The 20,956-nt window shown below is 43.2% G+C and overlaps 1 protein-coding gene across 6 annotated transcripts in view; it reads left to right on the top strand.

The window, feature by feature from the left end:
- slc8a3 (solute carrier family 8 member 3) overlaps positions 1-20,956 on the top strand; it is a 520,179-nt gene that overhangs the window by 493,361 nt on the left and 5,862 nt on the right. For all 6 annotated transcript variants that reach the window (XM_072265807.1, XM_072265815.1, XM_072265787.1 and 3 more), the window contains exon 7: positions 18,696-18,968. In XM_072265807.1, coding sequence (XP_072121908.1) covers positions 18,696-18,968 — 273 coding nt within the window. The remainder of the gene's footprint in view (positions 1-18,695; positions 18,969-20,956) is intronic.

Below are 20,956 nucleotides of genomic sequence, written 5' to 3'. Positions count from 1 at the left end.
TTCCAGTCTTCTGGCACCATGCCAGAGTTCAGTGGTTTTTGAAAGATCATTACTAATGCCTCCACAATCTCTACCACTACCTCTTTCAAAACCCTGAGGTACAGTTCATCTGGTCCGGGTGACTTATGTACCCTTAGGTCTTTCAGCTTTTTGAGCATCTTCTTCCTTGTAATAGTAACTGCCCCCGCTTCCCTTACCCTGCACCCTTCAACATCTGGCACACTGCTAGTGTCTTCCACAATGCAAAGTACTCATTTAGTTCATCTGCCATCTCTTTGTTTCCCATTATTATTTCTCTGGCCTCATTTTCTAGCAATCCTATATCCACTCTCATCTCTCCCTTAGCATTTACTATCCACTTGAATATTGTTTGCTAGCTTGCTTTCATATTTCATCATTTCCTTACTAATGATTCTTCTTGTTGCTTGCTGTAGGTTTTTACCTTACTGCTAATTTTCGCTTTGTTGTATGCGCTCTCTTTTGCTTTTTAATCAGCTTTGACTTCCCTTGTCAGCCCTAGTTGTACTATTTTGCCATTTGAGTATTTATTCATTTTTAGAATACATTTATCCTGCACCTTCCTCATTATTCCCAGAAACATATGCTATTTCTGCTCTGCTGTCATCCCTGCCAGCATCTTCTTCCAGTTTACTTTGGCCAACTCCTCTCTCATACCACTGTAATTTCCTTTACTCCACTGAAATACTGCTACATCAGACTTTACTTTCTCCCTATCAAATTTCAAGCTGAACTCAATGATATTGTGATCACTGATTCCTAAGGGTTCTTTTACCTTAAGCTCCCTAATCACCTCTGGTTCATTACATCATACCCAATCCAGTATAACTACACTCCTAGAAGGCTCAATGACAAACTGCTCTGAAAAACCATCTCACAGGCATTCAACAAACTCACTCTCTTGGGATTCATTGCTAACTTGATTTTTCCAGTCGAACTGCATGTTGAAATCTCCCACGACTATCATAAAATTGCCCTTTTGACACGTCTTTTCTATTTCCCATTGTAATCTGTAGTCCACATCCCAGCTACTGCTGGGAGGCTTATATATAACTGCCATCAGGGTCCTTTTATCCTTGAGGTTTCTTAACTCAACTCACAAGGATTCAGCATCTTCTGATCCTGTGTCACACCTTTCTACTGATTTGATGCCATTCCTTACCAGCAGAGACATGCCACCCCTCTGCTTACCTTCCTATCCCTCCGATACAACCTGTAACCTGTAACCTTGGACATTCAGCTCCCAACTACATCCATCTTTCAGCCACGATTCAGTGATGGCCACAACATTGTATCTGACAATCTGTAATAATGCAACAAGATCATCCACCTTATTTCTTATACTCCGTGCATTGAGATATAACACTTCGAGTATTGCACTTGCTACGCTTTTTGATTCTGTATCCCTAATGCACTGATATTCACCCTGCTGGCTGCAATTTTGTCCTATCATCTACCTACCCTTCCTGACAGTCTGCCTGCACACTATCTTTGCGATTTTACTGTCCATCCTATCCTGAGTCCCTTCACTCCATTTCCTACCCCCTACCAAATTAGTTTAAACCCCCCCCAACAGCTTTAACAAGCCTGCCTGCAAGAATATTGGTTCCCCTTGGGTTCAGGTGCAACCAGTCACTTTTGAAGAGGTCATATGTCCCCCAGAAGAGATCCCAATGATCTAAGAGCCTGAAGCCCTGCCCCCTGCACCAGCTTCTTAACCACACATTAATTTGCCAATTCATCCTGTTTCTACCCTCAGTAGCGCATGGCACAGGCATCAATCCAGAAATTACTACCCTGGAAGTCCTGCTTCTCAGCTTTCTACCTAGCTCTCTAAATTCTCTTTTCAGGACCTCTTTGCTTTTCCTTCCTGTGTCATCTGTACCAGTATGTATCAAGACATTGGGCTGCTCTCCCTCCCTCTCCAAAATGCTGTGGATGCGATGTGAGACGTCCCTGACCCTGGCATCTGGGAGGCAACATACCATTCAGGTGTCCTGTTCACGTCCACAGAATCTTCTGTCTGTTCCTCTGACGAATGGGTCCCCTATCACTACCGCTCCCCTCTTCTCCCTCTTTCCCTTCTGCACCATGGACCCATGCTCAGTGCCAGTAACCCAGTCTCCATGGCATTCCCCAGGGAGGTCATCCCCCACAGGGGTGCCTCGCGCCAGCTGTTGATTCACATTTCCATTTCTCCTGACAGTCAGCTACTCGCCTCCTGCAACTTAGAGGTGACTACTTCCCTGAAACTCTGATCGATTATCTCCTCCTTCTCCCGTACAAGCTGAAGGTCATCTAGCTGCTGCTCCAGATCCCTAACACGGTCTTCAAGGAGCTGCAGCCGGATGCACTTCACGCAGATGTACAAACTGTAGTTCCCAGGGATGTGTATGGGACAGGTAGCAGAAAAGGAGTACCTGAACTTGGGGGGGTGGGGGGGTGGGAGTGGTGTGGTGTAGACACACCCAACCCTGAGACACCAGACAACATCATATGATTCCAAACAATTGGTTATACTGATCATTACAGAATATCCCTCTAGTATTTCCCGCTCCCTCACCTCTCCTTTCCCATTTTCCCAACCATGATTCCCCTCTCCCCGCCCCCTTCCCACTCTCAGTCAACAATAGAGACCCATATCAGAATCAGGGTATGATTACTCATGAAATTAATTTCTCTTTGTGTGGCAGCAGTACAATGCAATACAGAATATTACTATACTACTGTGCAAAATTCAAGCATCCTAGCTATGTTTGTATGCCTAAGGATTTTGCACAGTACTGTAGATTGATAGACAGATGTAACAGGAAATCAGATGGTTCCAATCAGAGGGAACACATTTTTGTTACCGTACATTGGGAAGATTTGTAGTTACCCAGAGGTCAGAACGTGAATAAAATCAGTGCAAGATACAACCTAAGAATTGGCAACAAAAAAGAACAGAAATAAAAGGAACACCAGCTAATAAAAGGCTCGTGCTGATGTTAGGAAAATCTGAATATTTCACAAGTTGAAATTCCTTTGCACAATGTAATTATTGAAGATGTTAAGCTTTTGTATATGTTTCTTTTGTCCATTATTTTAACTGAGAAGTTTATTCATGTAAAATAACTGGGTTAAAATGTCATTGTAGCAAACAAAGACATCTAAATCATTAAGCCATTCATTACCAGAATCACACAGAATGATTTGAATGTATTAACTGCTTGAGTCCCACCTTCCCAATGACACCATACAATAATGTTATAGAACTGGTGGGCAGGAAGGATAAAGAAAAAGTAGAAAATAGCAAACTACAGTTCCAACAGGGATATATCAGAAAGCACATTATCTGTTCTCTTCAAACAAAACAAAGCTGTTAGTTCCAAGACTAGCTAAATCTGAAAAAGGCAATTTATGTCACTGGGATTATCATCTCTAAAGATTGAGTTTTATGTGTCATTATTTTATTTTGGTCCCAATATTAATCAGTCTCTAGGCTTCTGCATTGGTGTGCTTTATTTCAATACAGATTTAATTAGTCTGTCTTATTGATGTGTATTTTGAATGCACATTTCACTTTTAGTAATGATGGGCAGTTAAAATCAAATCTGAGATAAATGCCTGAAGACGGAAAATAACCATGACACTTCAATGCCATTATGGAAAGCTGACTGATGGTTTACTTCATATAAGTTAACTGGCTGTGAAATGTTTTCTGATACCAGAAGCACAGAAGTAAGTTACAATGCTGCTGCCAAGGTTGCTAGTAGCCGTGGAAAACATTTTAAAAGTCTTGTCCAGTGTCTGGGTTAGGCATAGATTTTCTTGCCTGGAGTTTACGCTCAGTCCAGATCAATATAGCGAGAGTATTTTATCCGGCCGCTGCCTGTAAGGAATTTTTATGTTCTACCCGTGCCTGCGTGGGTTTCCTTCTGATTTCCTCCCACAGTCCAAAGACGTACAAGTTGGTTGGTTAATTGATCATTGTAAATTGTCCCGTGATTAGGCTAGGAGTAAACTGGGGATTTCTGGGCAGCACAGCTCGAAGGGCCAGAAGGGCCTATTCCACACTATATCTCAATAAAACAAAACATATGTCTCTGTACAATTGATTCAGCTATTCCTAACTCCAGCTCATGGTGGCTGCAAGCTCAAACCACATGGCAAGCTCATGTTGGCAAATGCAGCAGGAATTTTGAGCACAGAATGTCTCCCTGTTGGCATGAATGCTCCTTCTTCTCCTTTACTCTCAGTAGCATTGAACTGAAAGCTCTTCGTGCAATGGCTTCTCCTGACTTCTTCATTCCTTTGAACTTCTTCATACTTTGGTATTTTTGCCTCACTCAGATATCAGTGGAGTGAACTAAGGAACTAATTCATGTACTGAAGTATTGAAGCAGAAGTCCAGGACAGTAAGCTATTCGTTAATAGAATCACACAAAACAATCTGAATGCATTAACTGTTTGAGTTTCTCCTTCATTCCACAACTTGCAAAATCATGTTCTTTACCCTTTATTAGGAAAGTTAAGGAAAAATTGATAATCTGCTAAAAACTCACATTCACTTTGTTTTTAGTTGATTAAAGATCTTTGGACTTCAAAGCATCCAAATACAAAAAAATTGACAAGGTCACACATCATTAGGTTAGATTCTGGAGACTCAATGGGAAAACACGATTCAAGTCTCTCTCAAAATGTATTATTATTTTGTTACTTTACTGTTTGAGTTTATCCTTCAGTCTTTCAAGTACCAACATAACTGTTCCCTCCTGTGTAACACATCTATTTAAAGAAGAATTTATTCAAGGAGTGTGAGGGCTCTGGCAGACCAGCACTTATGCCCCACTTGGCTTGAAGAAGGTCACTTCATAACCCTGGCGTAATAGAGATTTGACCAGCAGCCAACCTTGACATCAGAAGTCTGGAGAGGAGGAGACTTCAATAAGGTCCACAGCCCAAGGATAAAAGACAGCAGCAGAGGTTGCGGCAGTGTAATAGAGCTTTTACCAGTGACCAATCACCATCTGGGATTGACTAGTGAAAGTAAATTAAAGGAAGGCAGGGGCAAGCGCAGCAGCCATCATCTGAGTGGACATATCTTGAAGCTTCAGCTCTTTGATGATTTAGTCAGAGAAAGCAAAGGAAAGAAAGCATCAACTTTTTTTCATTCTATTTCTATCTGCTCAGCTAGGGACAGTAGGGATGACAGGCAGGATAGTGAAATGCTCTTCTTGCAGGATGTGGGAAGGCAGGGAGACCTTCAGTGTCCCTGATGACTACAACTGCGAGAAGTGCATCCAGCTGCAGCTTCTAACAAACTGTGTTAAGGATTTGGAGCTGGAACTGGATGTACTCTGGATCATTCAGGAGGCTGAATGGTTATAGATAAGACATAGTGTATAGAAAGGTAGTTACACCCAAGGTGCAGGTCACAGGAAACTGGGTAAGAGTCAGGAAGGAGAAAGGAGTTAACGAGCCAGTGCAGAGTACCCCTGTGGCCATACCCCTCAGCAGCAAGTATGTTACTTTGGATACTGTTGGGGGGATGACCTAACAGAGGAGAGACACAGTTGTTGGGTCTCTGGCAGTGAGTCTGCCACTGAGATTCAGAAGAGAAGGGGAGAGAAGAGGCACGCTATGGTGATAGGGGATTTGTTAGGGGATCAAGTCCTCAGTATTTTTAAGTGAGAGGGTGAACAGCCAGAAGTCATGGTCCATGTAGGTACCAATGATGTGGGTAGGACAAGTGATGAGGAACCCCCAGGATTGTGGTCTCAGGACCGCTAACCATGCCATATGCTCATGAGGCTAGAACTAAGAAGATTATATAGTTTAATACGTGGCTAAGGAGTTGGTGTAGGGGGGAGGGCTTCATATTTTTGGATCATTGGGCTCTCCTCTAGGGAAGTTGGGAACTGTACAGAAGAGACAGTTTGCACCTGAACTGGAGGGTGGCTAATATACTAGTGGGAAGGTTTGTTAATGCTGCATGGTGGGGTTTAAACTAGAGTTGCAGGGGGATGGGAACCAGAGTGCCAGAATAGTTAGTGGAGAGGTTGTGGAGGCAGGTATTAGTAAGAACTCAGACAAAGTGAAGAATCACCAGATTGAGCGCGGTGTGACTAGTGTCCTAAGCCGCCTAAATTTCAGTGCAAGGAGTAGCACAGGAAAGGCAGATAATAGTGCTGATGATGAGGTAGATGGTTTCCAAACAGAGACAATGTGTAGTGACGAGAGGCTGATAACAGGCAAAATTACAGTGAACAGGATGAGCTGCAACTTAAAAGGAAGACAAAATTGAAAAGGCTAAATACAGGACAAAAGGTGTTATATCTGAATACGTGCAGTATACTGAATCAGGTTGATGAAGTTGCAACATAGTTGTAGATTGGCAGGTGCAAAGGGACTTTGGGAAAGACTCCCAAAAGGTTAATTCACGGGTTGAGTCTGTGGTAAAGAAGGCAAATGCAATGTTGGCAATTATTTCAAGGGGAAATAGAATATACAAACAAGGAAATAATAATGAAGCTTTATAAAACACTAGTCAGGCTGCTCTTGGAATATTGTCAACAGTTTTAGTCCTCTTATCTCAGAAAGGATGTATTGTCATTGGAGGGAGTCCAGAAAAGATTTGTGAGGATGATTCTGGGAATGAAAGGGTTAACATATGAGGAGTGGTTAGCAGCTTTGGGCCTGTACTCACTGGAATTTAGAGGAATGCAGGGGGATCTCATTCAAACCTACAGAATGTTGAAAGGTAGAGGATTAACTTCTGGATCGAGTGTTATGCAATGAACCAGAATTGATTAGAGAGCTAAGGTAAAAGAACCCTTGGGGGAAAGTGATCATAATATGATTGAGTTCACCCTGAAATTTGAGAAGGAGAAGCTAAAGTCAGATGCATCAGTATTATAGTGGAATAAAGGGAATTACAGAGGCATGAGAGAAGAGTTGGCCAGAATCAATTGGAAAAGAACACTGGCAAGGATGACGGCAGAGCAGCAACGACTGGAATTTCTGGAAGCTATTCAGAAGGCTCACGATATATACATCCCAAAGAGGAAGAAGTATTCTAAGGGAAAGATAACACAACAGTGGCTAGGAAGAGAAGTCAAAGGCAACATAAAAGCCAAGGAGACGGCATATAACAGAGCAAAATTTAGGGGGAAGTTAGTGAATTGGGAAGCTTTCAAATACCAACAGATGGCAACTAAGAAGTCATTATGAAAGTAAAAGTTGACTTCAAAAGTAAGTTAACCAACAATATTAAAGAGGGCACCAAAAGTTTCTTCAGATAGATCAAGTGTGAGGCGGGAATGGATATCGAACTGCTGAAAAACAATGCTGGGGAGGTAGTAATGGGAGACAACAAAACGGTGGATGAACTAAGTAAGTATTTTGCATCAGTCTTCACTGTGGAAGACACTAGCAGTATAGTGGAAGTTCCAGGAGTCAGGGGGCATGAAGTGTGTGAAGGTACCATAACTCAAGAGAAGGTTCTTGGGAAAATGAAAGGTCTGAAGGTAGATAAGTCGCTTGGACCAGATGGCATACATCAAAGAGTTCTGAAAGAGGTGGTTGAAGAAATCGTGCGTGAGGGCCTGAGTTACAATCTTCCAAGAATCACTAGATTCTGGAATGGTTCTGGAAGACTGGAAAATTGCAAATGTCACTCCACACTTCAAGAAGGGAGAGAGGCAGAAGAAAGGAAATTATAAGCCAGTTAGTCTGACCTCAATTGTTGAGAAGATGTTGGAGTCAATTATTAAGGGTGAGACCTCAGGGTACTTAGACGCATATGATAAAATAGGCCATAGTCAGCATGGTTTCCTCAAGGGAAAATCTTGCCTGACAAATTTGTTGAAATTCTTTGAAGAAATAACAAGCAGGATAGATAAAGGAGAATTGGCAGATAAATGTGTGGCTAAGAAGCTGGTGCAGGGGTCAGGGCTTCAGGTTCTTCGATCATTGGGATCTCTTCTGGGGGAGGTATGACCTGTACAAAAGTGATGGGTTGTACCTGAACCAGAGGGGGACCAATATTTTCGAGGGTAGGTTTGTTAGAGCTGTCGGGGAGGGTTTAAACAAATTTGGCAGAGGGATGGGAACTGGAATGAAAGGACGCAGGATATGATGGATGGTAAAAAAGCAAAGACAGCATGCAGTCAGACTGTCAGGAAGGGTATTCAGATTATAGGACATCGGTTGATGTCGTGTATTTGGATTTTCAGAAGGCCTTTGACAAGATGCCACATATAAGGCTGCTTAGTAAGCTACGAGCCCATGGTATTACAGGAAAGATTCTAGCACAAATAAAGCAGTGACCTATTAGCAGGAGGCAAAGAGTAGGAATAAAAGGAGCCTTTTCTGGCTGGCTGTGGTGACTAGTGGTGTTCCACAGGGGTCTGTGCTGGAAATGATTCTTTTTATGTTATTTGTCAATGATTTGGATGATGGAATTGATGGCTTTGTTGAAATATTTACAGATGAAATGAAGGTAGATGGAGGGGCACATTGTTTGTGGAAGTAGAGTGGCTACTGAAGGTAGATTAGGAGAATGGGCAAAGAAATGGCAGGTGGTATACAGTGTTGGGAAGTGTGTGATCATGCACTTTGGTAGAAGAAATGTCTATTTTCTAAATGGAGAGAAAATACAAATAATTGAGGTGCCAAAGGGACTTGGGAGTCGTTGTGCAGGATTCCCTAAAGGTTAATTTGCAGGTTGAGTCTGAGGAAGCCAAATGCAATATTAGCATTCGTTTCAAGAGGACTAGAATATAAAAGCAAGGATGTAATGTTGAAACTTTATAAAGCACTGGTGAGGCCTCACAGGATATTGTGATCAGGTTTATGTCCCTTATCTTAGAAAGTATGTGCTGAAATTAGAGAGGGTTCAAACGAGATTTACGAAAATTATTCCAGGAATGAATGGCTTGTCATATAAAGAGCTTTGATGCCTCTGGGCCTGTATTCACTAGAATTCAGCAGAGTGATGGGTGACCTCATTGAAACATATCGAATGGTGAAAGGCGTTGATAGAATGGATGTGGAGAGGATGTTTCCTATGGTGGGAGAGTCTAAGACCAGAGGACACAACCTCAGAATAGAAGGGCGTCCTTTTAGAGAAGAAATGAGGAGGAATTTCTTTAGCCAGAGAGTGGTGGATCTGTGGAAGCCACTGGCAATTGTGAAGCCCAAGTCTTTATCTATATTTAAGGCAGAGATTGGTAGATTCTTGATCTGTCAGGGCATGAAGGGCTATCGGGAGAAAGCAGGCGATTGGGGCCGAGAGGACAATTGGATCAGCCATGATGAAATGGTAGAGCAGACTCAATGGACCAAATGGCCTAATTTTGCTCCTATATTTATTGCCATGGGCGGCTGTGGAAGACAGGTCATTGGGTGTATTTAAGGCGGAGGTTGATAGGTTCTTGATTAGTCAGGGCGTGAAAGGTTACAGGGAGAAGGCAGGAGAATGGGGTTGACAGGGAAATGGATTAGACATGATCAAATGGCGGAGTACACTCGATGGCACTAATTCTGATCCTGTGTCTTATGGTCTTATAACTTACTGCAATCCTTCTAGTGAAGGTAATCCATTACCACCACTTAAGTTCAGAATACTAGGATTTGGATATTGCAGTGCTGAAGGGATGATGTTTCCATATGATTCTGATCTGTAATCAGAAGAATTTGAAAATAGTGGTGTTCCCACTCACTGGCTACTCCTGCCCTCCAAAGTTGTTGCGTGTGTGGGTTTGGAAGGTATAATTGAAATCCTGATGAGTTGCTGCACTACACTATGGTAGAGATGCAGACAGCAGCCACCAGTGGAGAGGAAGTGACTGTTTAAGGCAGCTGGATGATGTCCCAATAAAGTGACCTACTTTATTTTCCTTTTCTGCCATTATGCCTACTAAATGACATTGACACGCACTCATCCAGGTTTACGGAGGCGTATCAGTCACGGACCAGGTCGGAGATGGGAGGTTTTGGGGTGTCAGGAACTGAATAATTCACTGTAGAGTTATCAGGATCCAACTTGCCGTTGTTTTCCTGGTCCAGCTAAGATTCTTGTATCTCCCATTACAAAGGCTCAGCTCCTGCGCATTCCACATGTTATATTTTTATAATATAATTCTACTTGCTTTGTTGGTGAGATTTTGCCATCTGTCCACGTGTGCATGAGTGGAGATGTAACATAATATTGAGACACTAGAAAATTGGCCTATACATGTCTGGTAATGAGAAAACGAAGCCAATGATATGGATTGCTCCTGGCAGTCTTAAAATATTGTCTGGATCGACCTTACACTCGGCCAGAAGTTATGTAGGGAACTACTGGCTTCTTCCAGTCTGTCTCAGAGCATTCTCCTACATGCCTGATGAAACACAGAGGTCCGAGATCCAACTGGCCTCCTGCTCTGGCTGGAACCTACTGAGGATGCACTTTACATCCGGCTCCTCAGATTTATATCTACTTGGGTGAAAGCCACAGACCCTTGCCCCACTCCACACACTCATGGTCACTGTTACAGAATTAACTGATTTGCTTGTTTTCCTTTATTTTAATTTCTTTTTCTAACTAAAGGCTAGCTTTTAAAACATTTTAATTAAATTTATTGCTTAAATTCTTTAATTTTTGTCCTGCTAAACTTTATTTGTTTCACTTATTTAAATCCACTTGAACAGCTTTGAAATGCTTTGGTTGGAATCATTTAAAGAACGGTTTAGGTGCCTTTGAAAGCTGTCAAAGACCTTAAGTGCATTTTGGGGATGGGACTTCAAGATCCAGTGCCTGAGACTGACTTGGAGTAGGGATCTCACTCTACCCCATGGTGATTAGGTTGGCTGGCTCGCCATAACCAGTACGGTACAGTACAAGGGAGTAGTGAGCTCAGGCAATAGATACATCTGGGACAGCCTTGCCAATTCTTACTAGTTGTAAATAAAGGCTCTATTTGCAGTTAAGGAGTTGTAAAATGTTGAGAATATACAGGGTGACCTGGTGGAAAAAAACTATGCTTGATTTTCTTTTAGGGCAGATGGACTTTTGAATAATTTACCTCTTTGCATCAAAGTATTCATGAATGTCTAATTATGCACAAACTGCAGAAACAGTTGCTCTGTTCTTGTTCAGAGCCAAATAAAGCAGCTGCAGTTCCATCTACTTGTCTTGTGACTTACCCAGTAAAATATGCAAACTCTACTTTGTGCTGTAACCAAACCAAGTCAAACAAGGGCTCTGAGGGAAAACTCAACATCAGCTAATGTGGTGAGTGAAGGCATTAGATTATGACACTCTCGCGGAGGGCAGACAATTCTTTCAGAAAGTCGAGTATATGTTTTGTCATGTTAAACCTTCACCCAAATAGAGAGATGTCTGTTCTGCTTGAAATCTGCAAAAGTAGCACTCGTTTGTCAGCTTCTTAGTGAATAAGCCTGCCAGGATCACCTGGGAATATAGAGGGTCTGCTTAAACTATCCATGGGATAAAATTCCGATGTTTCTGGGAATCTTTCATCATTTTAAACTTTTTCCTGCTTCTGTTAAAAATCATTCCGCGATATAGTAGAAAAGGAAGAGGCTTGACAGGGTACTACTTTGGCATATTGACCATTCAAAATTTGTCCTTCCACCTGAATTCAATTCATGTCAATTTAAAGAAGATCTGCTCTGACCAGCTGGGTGAATAGGTGCTTTGTTTTGGACCTGTGTGATTCAATTCCCAGTCGCAGGTTGGAACAAACTTTGCAGTCTCAGTAATAAGGACAACTGATATGGAAAATAGAAACACAATTGATTCCTGTTAAGTGGGCACATCTGAACCAGTACATTTTGTCCCAATTAAGCGGCTGCCCCAATTATCGGAAGTTTCATGGAAATAGTTAAAAAGGTATGAATAAGACAAACTACTGTTTAACTGAGTAACTAATTATGTATTTACTTGAAATACAGAACAGATTAGAACACTACCAATGCTACCACAGTACTATAAAATGTGTATTAGTTCCCAATGGAACTCCGGAATTTAGAAGATTGAGGGGGGATCTTATTGAAACGTATAAAATTCTAAAGGGGTTGGACAGGCTAGATGCAGGAAGATTGTTCCCAATGTTGGGGAAGTCCAGAACGAGAGGTCACAGTTTGAGGATAAAAGGGAAGCCTTTTAGGACCGAGATGAGGAACAACTTCTTCACACAGAGAGTGGTGAATCTGTGGAATTCTCTGCCACAGAAAACAGTTGAGGCCAGTTCATTGGTTATATTTAAGACGGAGTTAGATATCGCCCTTGTGGCTAAAGGGATCGGGGGTATGGAGGGGAGGCTGGTACAGGGTTCTGAGTTGGATGATCAGCCATGATCATACTGAATGGCGGTGTAGGCTCGAAGGGCCGAATGGCCTACTCCTGCACCTATTTTCTATGTTTCTATGCTTTTAATTGTTAGTGACAGAGCAATGCATCAGTGTATGGGGTGTCCAGGATGGGTTAGTACCTCTGGTGAAGGGGCTTGTCGTGTCCATTCTGGGCCAGCTCACTTACCTTTGGTCCCTACCGGACATTCAGCTCTCACCTGTGGCTCCAAGTAGCTGTTTGTGTGCAACAGCGGTCACACTGCGGTACGCTAGTTCGACAGGCAGACTAAACCAGGTGAAGGTAGCTAGCAGCCCTGGTGAGATGGAGACATGCCTGTCCCAGCATGTGAAGTCTGCTCCGTCTGACTGGAGCACCAAATTGTAGATAATTTCATCCATCAGGCATAAAAGTTGAACTTGCCTTTCATGGGCAGAATGTTGAGTGCCTTTTGAAATATCTTATAATTAGTTAACTATTTCCAAGTTATTATGCAATCTGGACATTTGAGACTTTATTTATGTTAGCCAAGTGCTAGATTCAATGTGGTGAGATAAATGTGAAATGTCAGTTGGTTGGCTATGTTATCCTAAGATCACCTCACACCCACTGAGGCAAGAAGACATTCGTGGTGTGAAAACATCAAGGGAGATGCATCCTCACTCCAGTTAATTCACTCCAGTGAATGCACAATATTTACAGCTTTCAGTTCATTACAATGGGTTACTGTATCAACAGATTCTACCTCTCACGCCAGAGGCCAATTAACCAACCAACCTGTCCAACTTTGTGGTGTAAGTAAAATAGGAGCACCTGGAGCAAACACACGTCATCACAGGGAGAACTCCAAACAGATAGCACTGCAGGTGGCTTGAGCTGTTAGGCAGCAGCTTTATTGAACTTCTTGATCTTTGCTAATAATAGTTTCCTGCTGAGTACCAGAACCCTTAGCGCTAAGATGTTTCTTCGGACCCCAGGGTAAATATCAAGAGCTGCAGTGATAAGGATTTCTGCCAAAAACAGGTCATTAAATGAGTAACACAGGGGAAGTTATTTAATTAGTTACACAAGAAAATATGGACTCAACAAGAGAGGAGCAGGATTGGACTTTGACCCACCAGCCAGGGTTCATCTACTCTTCTCTGCAAGTTCACTGTAGCCCTCAGTCAGAATCAGATTTATTACTACTGGCATATGACACAAACTTTGTTGTTTTGCAGCAGCAGAAAAAACATAAAAATTTATAAATTACAAACGATAAACATTGCAAAAGAAATAATGAAACAGTGCTGCTGTGTTCTCCTAACCCAGTGGTCCCCAACCTCCGGGCCGCGGACCGATACCGGGCTGTGAAGCATGCAGGGGTGCAGCGGTAGCCAGAGCGCACCCAACACATCTTTAAGAAAAAAGCCTAAATAAACAAGCTAATTAATTAGGTGCTGCCTGGCACGTAAATGTCGGCCCAGATCAGAGGTGATTGCCGATTGCCGGGTGGCACCTAATTAATTAGCTTGTTTATTTCGGTTTTTTTCTTAAAGATGTGCTGGGTGCGTCCCAGCTACCGCTGCATCACTGCATGCTTCGCAGCCCGGAGTTTGGGGACCACTGTTCTAGCCTGTGGACGGATTCCAAATCTGTGTTTATCTATGGAATCTGTCCCATCCATGCTTGAGTAATCCTGACTCGCCATGGCATTCTGGTGACTTTACAAATTGTGAGTCCTCACTGGCGTACAATGCACTTCCCTTATCTTCAATCTGCTTGGCTTCCTTTCACTGTACGTTTACAGATAACTAGCAACACTGGGGACATGGGAAGCTTCCTAGAAAAGAACATTTTCATGTGCAATTCTGTTCCATATAATTGTAACTGAAAAAAAGATATCATCCGGAATAATACAGGTGCCAGCCATGCAAGTCTCTTGCTCAGTGATAGCCCATTGTCTTGTTCTGAATTAATCATTGATATAGAAGTCTGTGTTTCAGAGCAACACACAAAATGCTGGAGGAACTCAGCAGGTCAGGCAGCATCCATGGAAATGAATAACTAGTCAACGTTTTGGGCTGAGACCCTTCTTCGGGACTAGAAAGGAAGGAGAAAGATACCAGAACAAGGTGGGGGGGGATGGGGAAAGAGGACTGGCTAGAGGGTGATAGGTGAAGCCAGGCAGGTGAGAAAGCTAGAGGGTTGGAGAGGAAGAAATCTGATACAAGAGGACAGTGGACCATTGGAGAAAGGGAAGAAGGAGAGGCACTGGGGGAGGTGATAGGCAGGTGAGGAGAAGAGATAAGGGGCCCAAGTGGGGAATAAAAGGGAAAAACATCCCCTTTTCCAGGGAAGGAAGCTGGAAAAAAATTACTGTACGGAGAAATTGACGTTCATACCATCAGGCTGGAGGCTACCTAGACAGAATATGAGGTGTTGCTCCTCCACCCTGAGGGTGGCCTCATTGTGGAAAATTTGGGACATGTCAGAATGGGAATGGGGATAGGAATTAAAATTGTTGGCCACTGGAAAGTTCTGCTTTCTGCAGATGGAACAGAGGTGCTCCGCACATTGCTGCTCCCTACCTTGGGTCTCACCAGTGTAGAGGAGATGGCATCAAGACCACCGGATACAATAGGTGACTCCAACGGGTTCACAGGTGAAGTGTTGCCTCACCTGGAAGAACTGTTTGGGGCCCAGAGTGGAGGTGATGGAGGAGGTGAATGGGCAGGTGTAGCATTTCTGTTGGTGGCAGGGGTATGTGGCAGGAGGGAGAATAGTGTTTCATGCTATTTTTGAAGCTATTTAAAAGCCAACCAAGACTATCAATGACCCTTCTTCATATGAACTTCCACTTATATGGCATTTATGACTGTACTTTACAAATAAATACCTTTGCTTACAATCACTTACTATGTAACAAAGGTGACAGCTGATAAGGCAAAGTTCAAAGTAAATTTATTAAAGTACATATATGTCACTTTACACAACTCAGAGATTCATTTTCATTAATAGAAGCAATGAAGGACTGCACGAGCCGTGTGCAAAAGACAACATCGATTTATTGGTGGATGTCATAGCAAGGACTGGCCTCAAGTGTGGTGTCACCTGTTTGCAGCTGCCCAGGAGGGAGGTGCACTCCACCAGAGCGGGGTGGGGCTGGGCGGGTGGGGGGTTGCGGTGTGGCATCCAAGCTGGAGTTGGTGCTGCACCTCAGTGTTTGCTTAAGCATTCAACTGCAGACCGCCGCAACATTCATGGACTCAAGGTCTTGGACTATATATTTTTTGTGTGACTGTATTTTGCCCCAGCAGCCAGGGCATGCCCTTTTCTCACCATGACCATCAGGTAGGAGGTATAGGAGCCTGAAGGCACACACTCAGCGATTCAGGAACAGCTTCTTCCCCTCTGCCATACGATTCCTAAATGGACATTGAACCCGTGAACACTACCTCACTTTTCAAATATATATAATTTCTGTTTTTTTCTGCATGATTTTTAATCTATTCAATATACGTATACTGAAATTGATTTACTTATTTATAATTATTATTATTATTTTGTTTTTTTCTTCTATATTATGTGTTGCATGGAACTGCTGCTGCTAGGTTAACAAATTTCATGACACATGCCAGTGATAATGAACCTGATTCTGGTTCTGATATTTTATATGTGTTTGCTACCTTATATGTGCTATATGTGCCTTTTGCTGTGTATGTTTGTTGGCATTGTATTTTGTATCTTGGCCCTGGAGTAATGCTATTTCATTTGGCTGTATTCATGTTTGGTTCAATGACAATTAAGCTTGAGAATTAATTAATTAAATAAATAAATGAATGAATGGATGGATGAGCAATAAATATCAAGAACATGATGAAGAACTCTTTAAAGTGAGTCCATAGGTTGTGGAAACAGTTTCGTAATGGGGCAAGTGAAAATGAGTGAAGTTATCTGCAAACACGAGGAAATCTGCAGATGCTGGAATTTCAAGCAACACACATAAAAGTTGCTGGTGAACGCAGCAGGCCAGGCAGCATCTATAGGAAGAGGTACAGTCGACGTTTCGGGCGGAGATCCTTCGTCAGGACTAGCTGAAAGAAGAGCAAGTAAGAATTTGAAAGTGGATGAGGAGGGGGAGATCCGAAATGATAGGAGAAGACAGGAGGGGGAAGGATGGAACAAAGAGCTTGACAGTTGATTGGCAAAAGGGATATGAGAGAATCATGGGACAGGAGGCCTAGGGAGAAAGAAAGGGGGAGGGGTGAAGCCCAGAGGATTGGCAAGGAGTATAGTGAGAGGGACAGAGGGAGAAAAAGGAGAGAGAGAAAAAGAATATATATATATATAAAATAAATAAATAACAAATGGGGTATGAGAGGCAGGAGGGGCATCAACAGAAGTTAGAGAAGTCAATGTTCATGCCATCAGGTTGGAGGCTACCAGACGGAATATAAGGTGTTGTCCCTCCAACCTGAGTGTGGCTTCATCTTGGCAGTAGAGGAGGCCGTGGATAGACATATCAGAATGTGAGTGGGACGTGGAATTAAAATGTGTGGCCACTGGGAGACCCTGCTTTCTCTGGCGGACAAATCGTAGGTGTTCAGCGAAACGGTCTCCCACTCTGCGCCAGGTCTCGCCAACATATATAGAAGGCTGCATCGGGAGCACCGGACACAGTATATCACCCCAGCCGACTCACAGGTGAAGTGTCGCCTCACCTGGAAGGACTGTCTGGGGCCCTGAATGGTGGTGAGGGAGGAAGTTATCTCTTCTGGTTCAAGAGGCATTGTTTGAAGAGGTGGTAAGGATCTTTTGGAGTTTATATTTTCAGCTGATTGACAGCATCTCCAACAGTCCAGCATTGTTTCAGTATGAGGGTGGAGTGTCAGCCAGGAGTACTTGCTCAGACCTATGGAGTGAGGCTTGAGTCTACACTCTGGATGTGAGGCACAGTCAGTAATGCTGCTGCTTGTTTGACAGCTTTCTATAGGGCTGACTGAAGTAGTTCTTGGATCATTTGATACCTTTCTATTTCCATTGTTTACTTTACTCATTTAATGGCAAGCATATCATTCTCTGTGAGACTTCATAAATACTTGGATTATTTGAAGTGGATGCAACAGCAATTTAAGTAAAGCAATGACCTTATAACAGATGTTCCAATACCTTGGCAACAGCTTTGGGACTATACTGAGAGCTTCAGAAAAATTAAAGCTGACAGGGTGGATGGCAAGATGAAAAGCTCGAAACCCATACATTCCAATGGCATTTTTTAAAAAAGAATTAAGTATTTGCTTTGTCTTTCTGCCTTTGTCTCTCCTTCTCTTCTGAAGGTGGTTATCCACAGGCACTGTCTGACCTCCAGTGCCTCATAGGTGGGAGAAGGTAAGGGACAGCAAGTTGTTGAATTGTAGAGGAAAGTCCCTGCCTTGACTAGGCCTCCACTCAGTGTGGCCTTTGCAGATGGTAGTCAGAATTTGCTGCCCTCCAGTCAGTGGAACGTGAGGTTGTTATTACAATTTGTTTGGGGGGAAGGAGGTGGGACGGGTGTGTGAGGAGGGTAGAGTTATTCTGCTCGCCAGTGCTTATGTAGATGCAGTTGGTTCTGCTCTTTCAGTTCCACAGTCAATGTGTGGAAGTAGCGATAACCATCTCCCCTTTGGTAAGCCTTGCCCCTTGCTGTCTTCCATCTGGGTGTAGATCATGTCATAGAAGGAGCAAGAAAACTACACTTAGCAGGTCAGGCAGAATCTGCACTGGGAAACAGATAGTCAATATTTTGGGCCAAGACCCTTCATCGGGACTGAACGGGCAGAGGGGAGAAATCCAGTATAAAGATGTGAGTAGGGTAAGAGCTGGCAAGCAAAGGGTGGATCCACGTTAGGTGGGGTGGCTGGCAGATGGAGTCAGGTGGGCAGGGAAGCTCGTGACAGAAGCCGGGAAGTGGAGGCAACAAAGGGCTGCAGATGATGTAATCTGAGAAGGAAAGAACGTCGACCAAGGAGCCAAATAAGGGTAGTGGGGAGGGGAGCACATCACTTTCACCCACCTATTGTTTGCCAGCTCTTGCCCCAGCCAACCCCCTCATTTTATGTCAGCTATGTCCCTTCTGACTTACAGTCCAGATGAAGGATATTAGCCCAAAACATCTGTTGTCCTTGTGTCAGCTATATGAGCAAACATACTGGTCTGTCTTCATTGGCTCCACACTACCAAAAGTGTACCCCTCCATTCCACAGCCATGACATTGCATTGGAGGTATTCCCATGAGTCCCACTTGCTTTTGTCCTGTCTGATTCCCTGCTGACTTAACTGACCTTCCACCCCAACCAAACTCTGATATTTCTGCCAGGTGATGAAGAAGATGAAGATACAGGGGAGGAGAGGCTGCCTTCATGCTTTGACTACGTGATGCACTTCCTGACCGTCTTCTGGAAGGTTCTGTTTGCCTGCGTACCACCCACTGAATATTGGAATGGCTGGGCCTGCTTCGTAACGTCCATTCTCATCATTGGCATCCTGACAGCCATCATTGGAGATCTGGCCTCTCACTTTGGTTGCACCATTGGCCTGAAAGATTCAGTCACTGCTGTGGTATTTGTAGCTCTTGGCACCTCTGTACCTGGTAAGTAAACAGAAGACATAACTGTGATTGTATTTGATTTACTTGCTGTTCACTTCTCGCGTTTTCCCTTAAGAGGCACTCAATGATTATTTTAATAGGGAACTTCAGTTCATGTGAAATGTCAGCATTTGTGCAAAAGCATTCGGAACATATACATAGCTAAGGTGCTTAAGATTTTCACACAGTACTGTATTTGTCAATGTGGAACAGAGAGCAAGTTTGTAAATCGGGTGGGAGCCAAGGAGGTTGGAAATGGAGTGGTGGAGTGTCATGAGAGGAGTGTGGGATGGGTGGCAGAGAAGGAGTGCTAGGGTGGAGGGTGGTGTGGGTATAGACACACCCGGCCCTGAGACACCAGGCAATACCATTGGATTCCAAACAATTGGTTTATTGGTCATTACAGAATGTCTCTCAGCTGCTTCCCACTCCCACCCCTCTCCCTTCCCCTTATTCCAATCATGATTCCCCTCCCCATGACCCCTCCCCACTCTCAATTCACAATAGAGACCCATAGCACAATCAGGTCTATCATCACTCACATATGTCATGAAATTTGTTTTTTTTTTGCGGCAGCAGAATACTGCAATACATACAATTACTACAGTACTATGCAAAAGTCTTAGGCCCCGTAGTTATATATACTGTGTGTGCCTAAGACTTTAACACAGTACCGTCTATCATTCCTCCAAATCACAGGTATGTTTCCACATGCTTTGAAACTAAATCATTTCCTTCAGTGTTGGTTCTACGGGCAACGGGAAACTCATTTTGCACTCAGCAAGATCCCACAGGCCATTTTGATCAAACACCTCAGTAATGCGCCTTATTACTCTCTCTATTGCACATGGCTCGTGTCTATTCCTCAGGCTAAAATCAGAAGGAAGGCAAGCAGGCTGGAAACACTCAGCAGGCCAGGAAGTATCTGTGAAAAGATAAATAGCTAAGCTTCAGTTGTGAAAACCTTTGTACGGGAAAGGGAGTGGATATGTCAGTGTTCTATTATGTAGCTGTGATAGGTCAAGACATTTTAACAGAGGTGTGAACCACCCATGAAGGTCAACCAGTTTCTGAACAGAGGAGCTTGAGTTGCCTTCTTCTGCTTTTCCTTACAATCTGTTTCCATCTTTTGAGAGAAGTTTGAGGCTGCAGAGAGATTTAAAAAGGCTGAGATATTAACACTGCCCATATGATGCAGAAATGAAGTATGATAAATTTTCAGAATGCAGAATCATGCAGCAGGTGGGGACCTTATAAAAGTTATTATTTAGCTGTTCCAATCTGTTTGCAATAGCAAGCAAGAGCTAACCACCATTCATCCTCAATATCATTATGTGCCATGTTGCATGACGTGGGCGATCATGGTCTGCCATCTGTCTTCAATCTGTGATATTCTAATAAGCTCTTCAAAACTTTTGCCTGTCCCTCCCTTGATGTAATTCATGAATGTCTTGCTCTCTCAGTCACGACCTTTTCTTCCATCACTTTCTCCCATCTCTTTCCTCTGTACATACCCCAGAAATTCCATCTGCCGCTCCCCGATTGAAGACATCAGCTCCCTTCTTATTCCGGCACTTTGCAACATTATCACCATTAACTAGATTATTCAGCAAAGTTAAATCTGAATCATCAGTTTTCCAATTCATCCATTAATGAGAATCCAGAGTAGTCTCCCCGGATCCACAGGGAGATTGATGTAATACTGAATTTCAATAATTGGGCAGTAACACTCACTGAAACTGCTGGCACTCCCTGTATTCCCGAAATCATTGGTCTAATTGTTAAGTGATGCAGCCCACATTTCTTTATTTTTTATTGTCACAGAGTGATAAAGCACTACAGCACAGAATAAGGCCCTTCGACCCATCTAGTCCATGCTGAGGTGTTAGTCTGCCTAGTCCCACCGGCCCAAACCTGGACCATAGCCCTCCATACCCTCCTATCCCTGTACTTATCCAATCTTTTCTTAAATGCTGAAATCGAACCTGCTT

Source organism: Mobula birostris, chromosome 1, assembly GCF_030028105.1.
Source record: "Mobula birostris isolate sMobBir1 chromosome 1, sMobBir1.hap1, whole genome shotgun sequence".
Lineage (NCBI taxonomy): Eukaryota > Metazoa > Chordata > Chondrichthyes > Myliobatiformes > Myliobatidae > Mobula > Mobula birostris.
The sequence above is the reverse complement of the archived record's forward strand: the minus strand, read 5'-3'. Positions and strand labels throughout refer to the sequence as shown.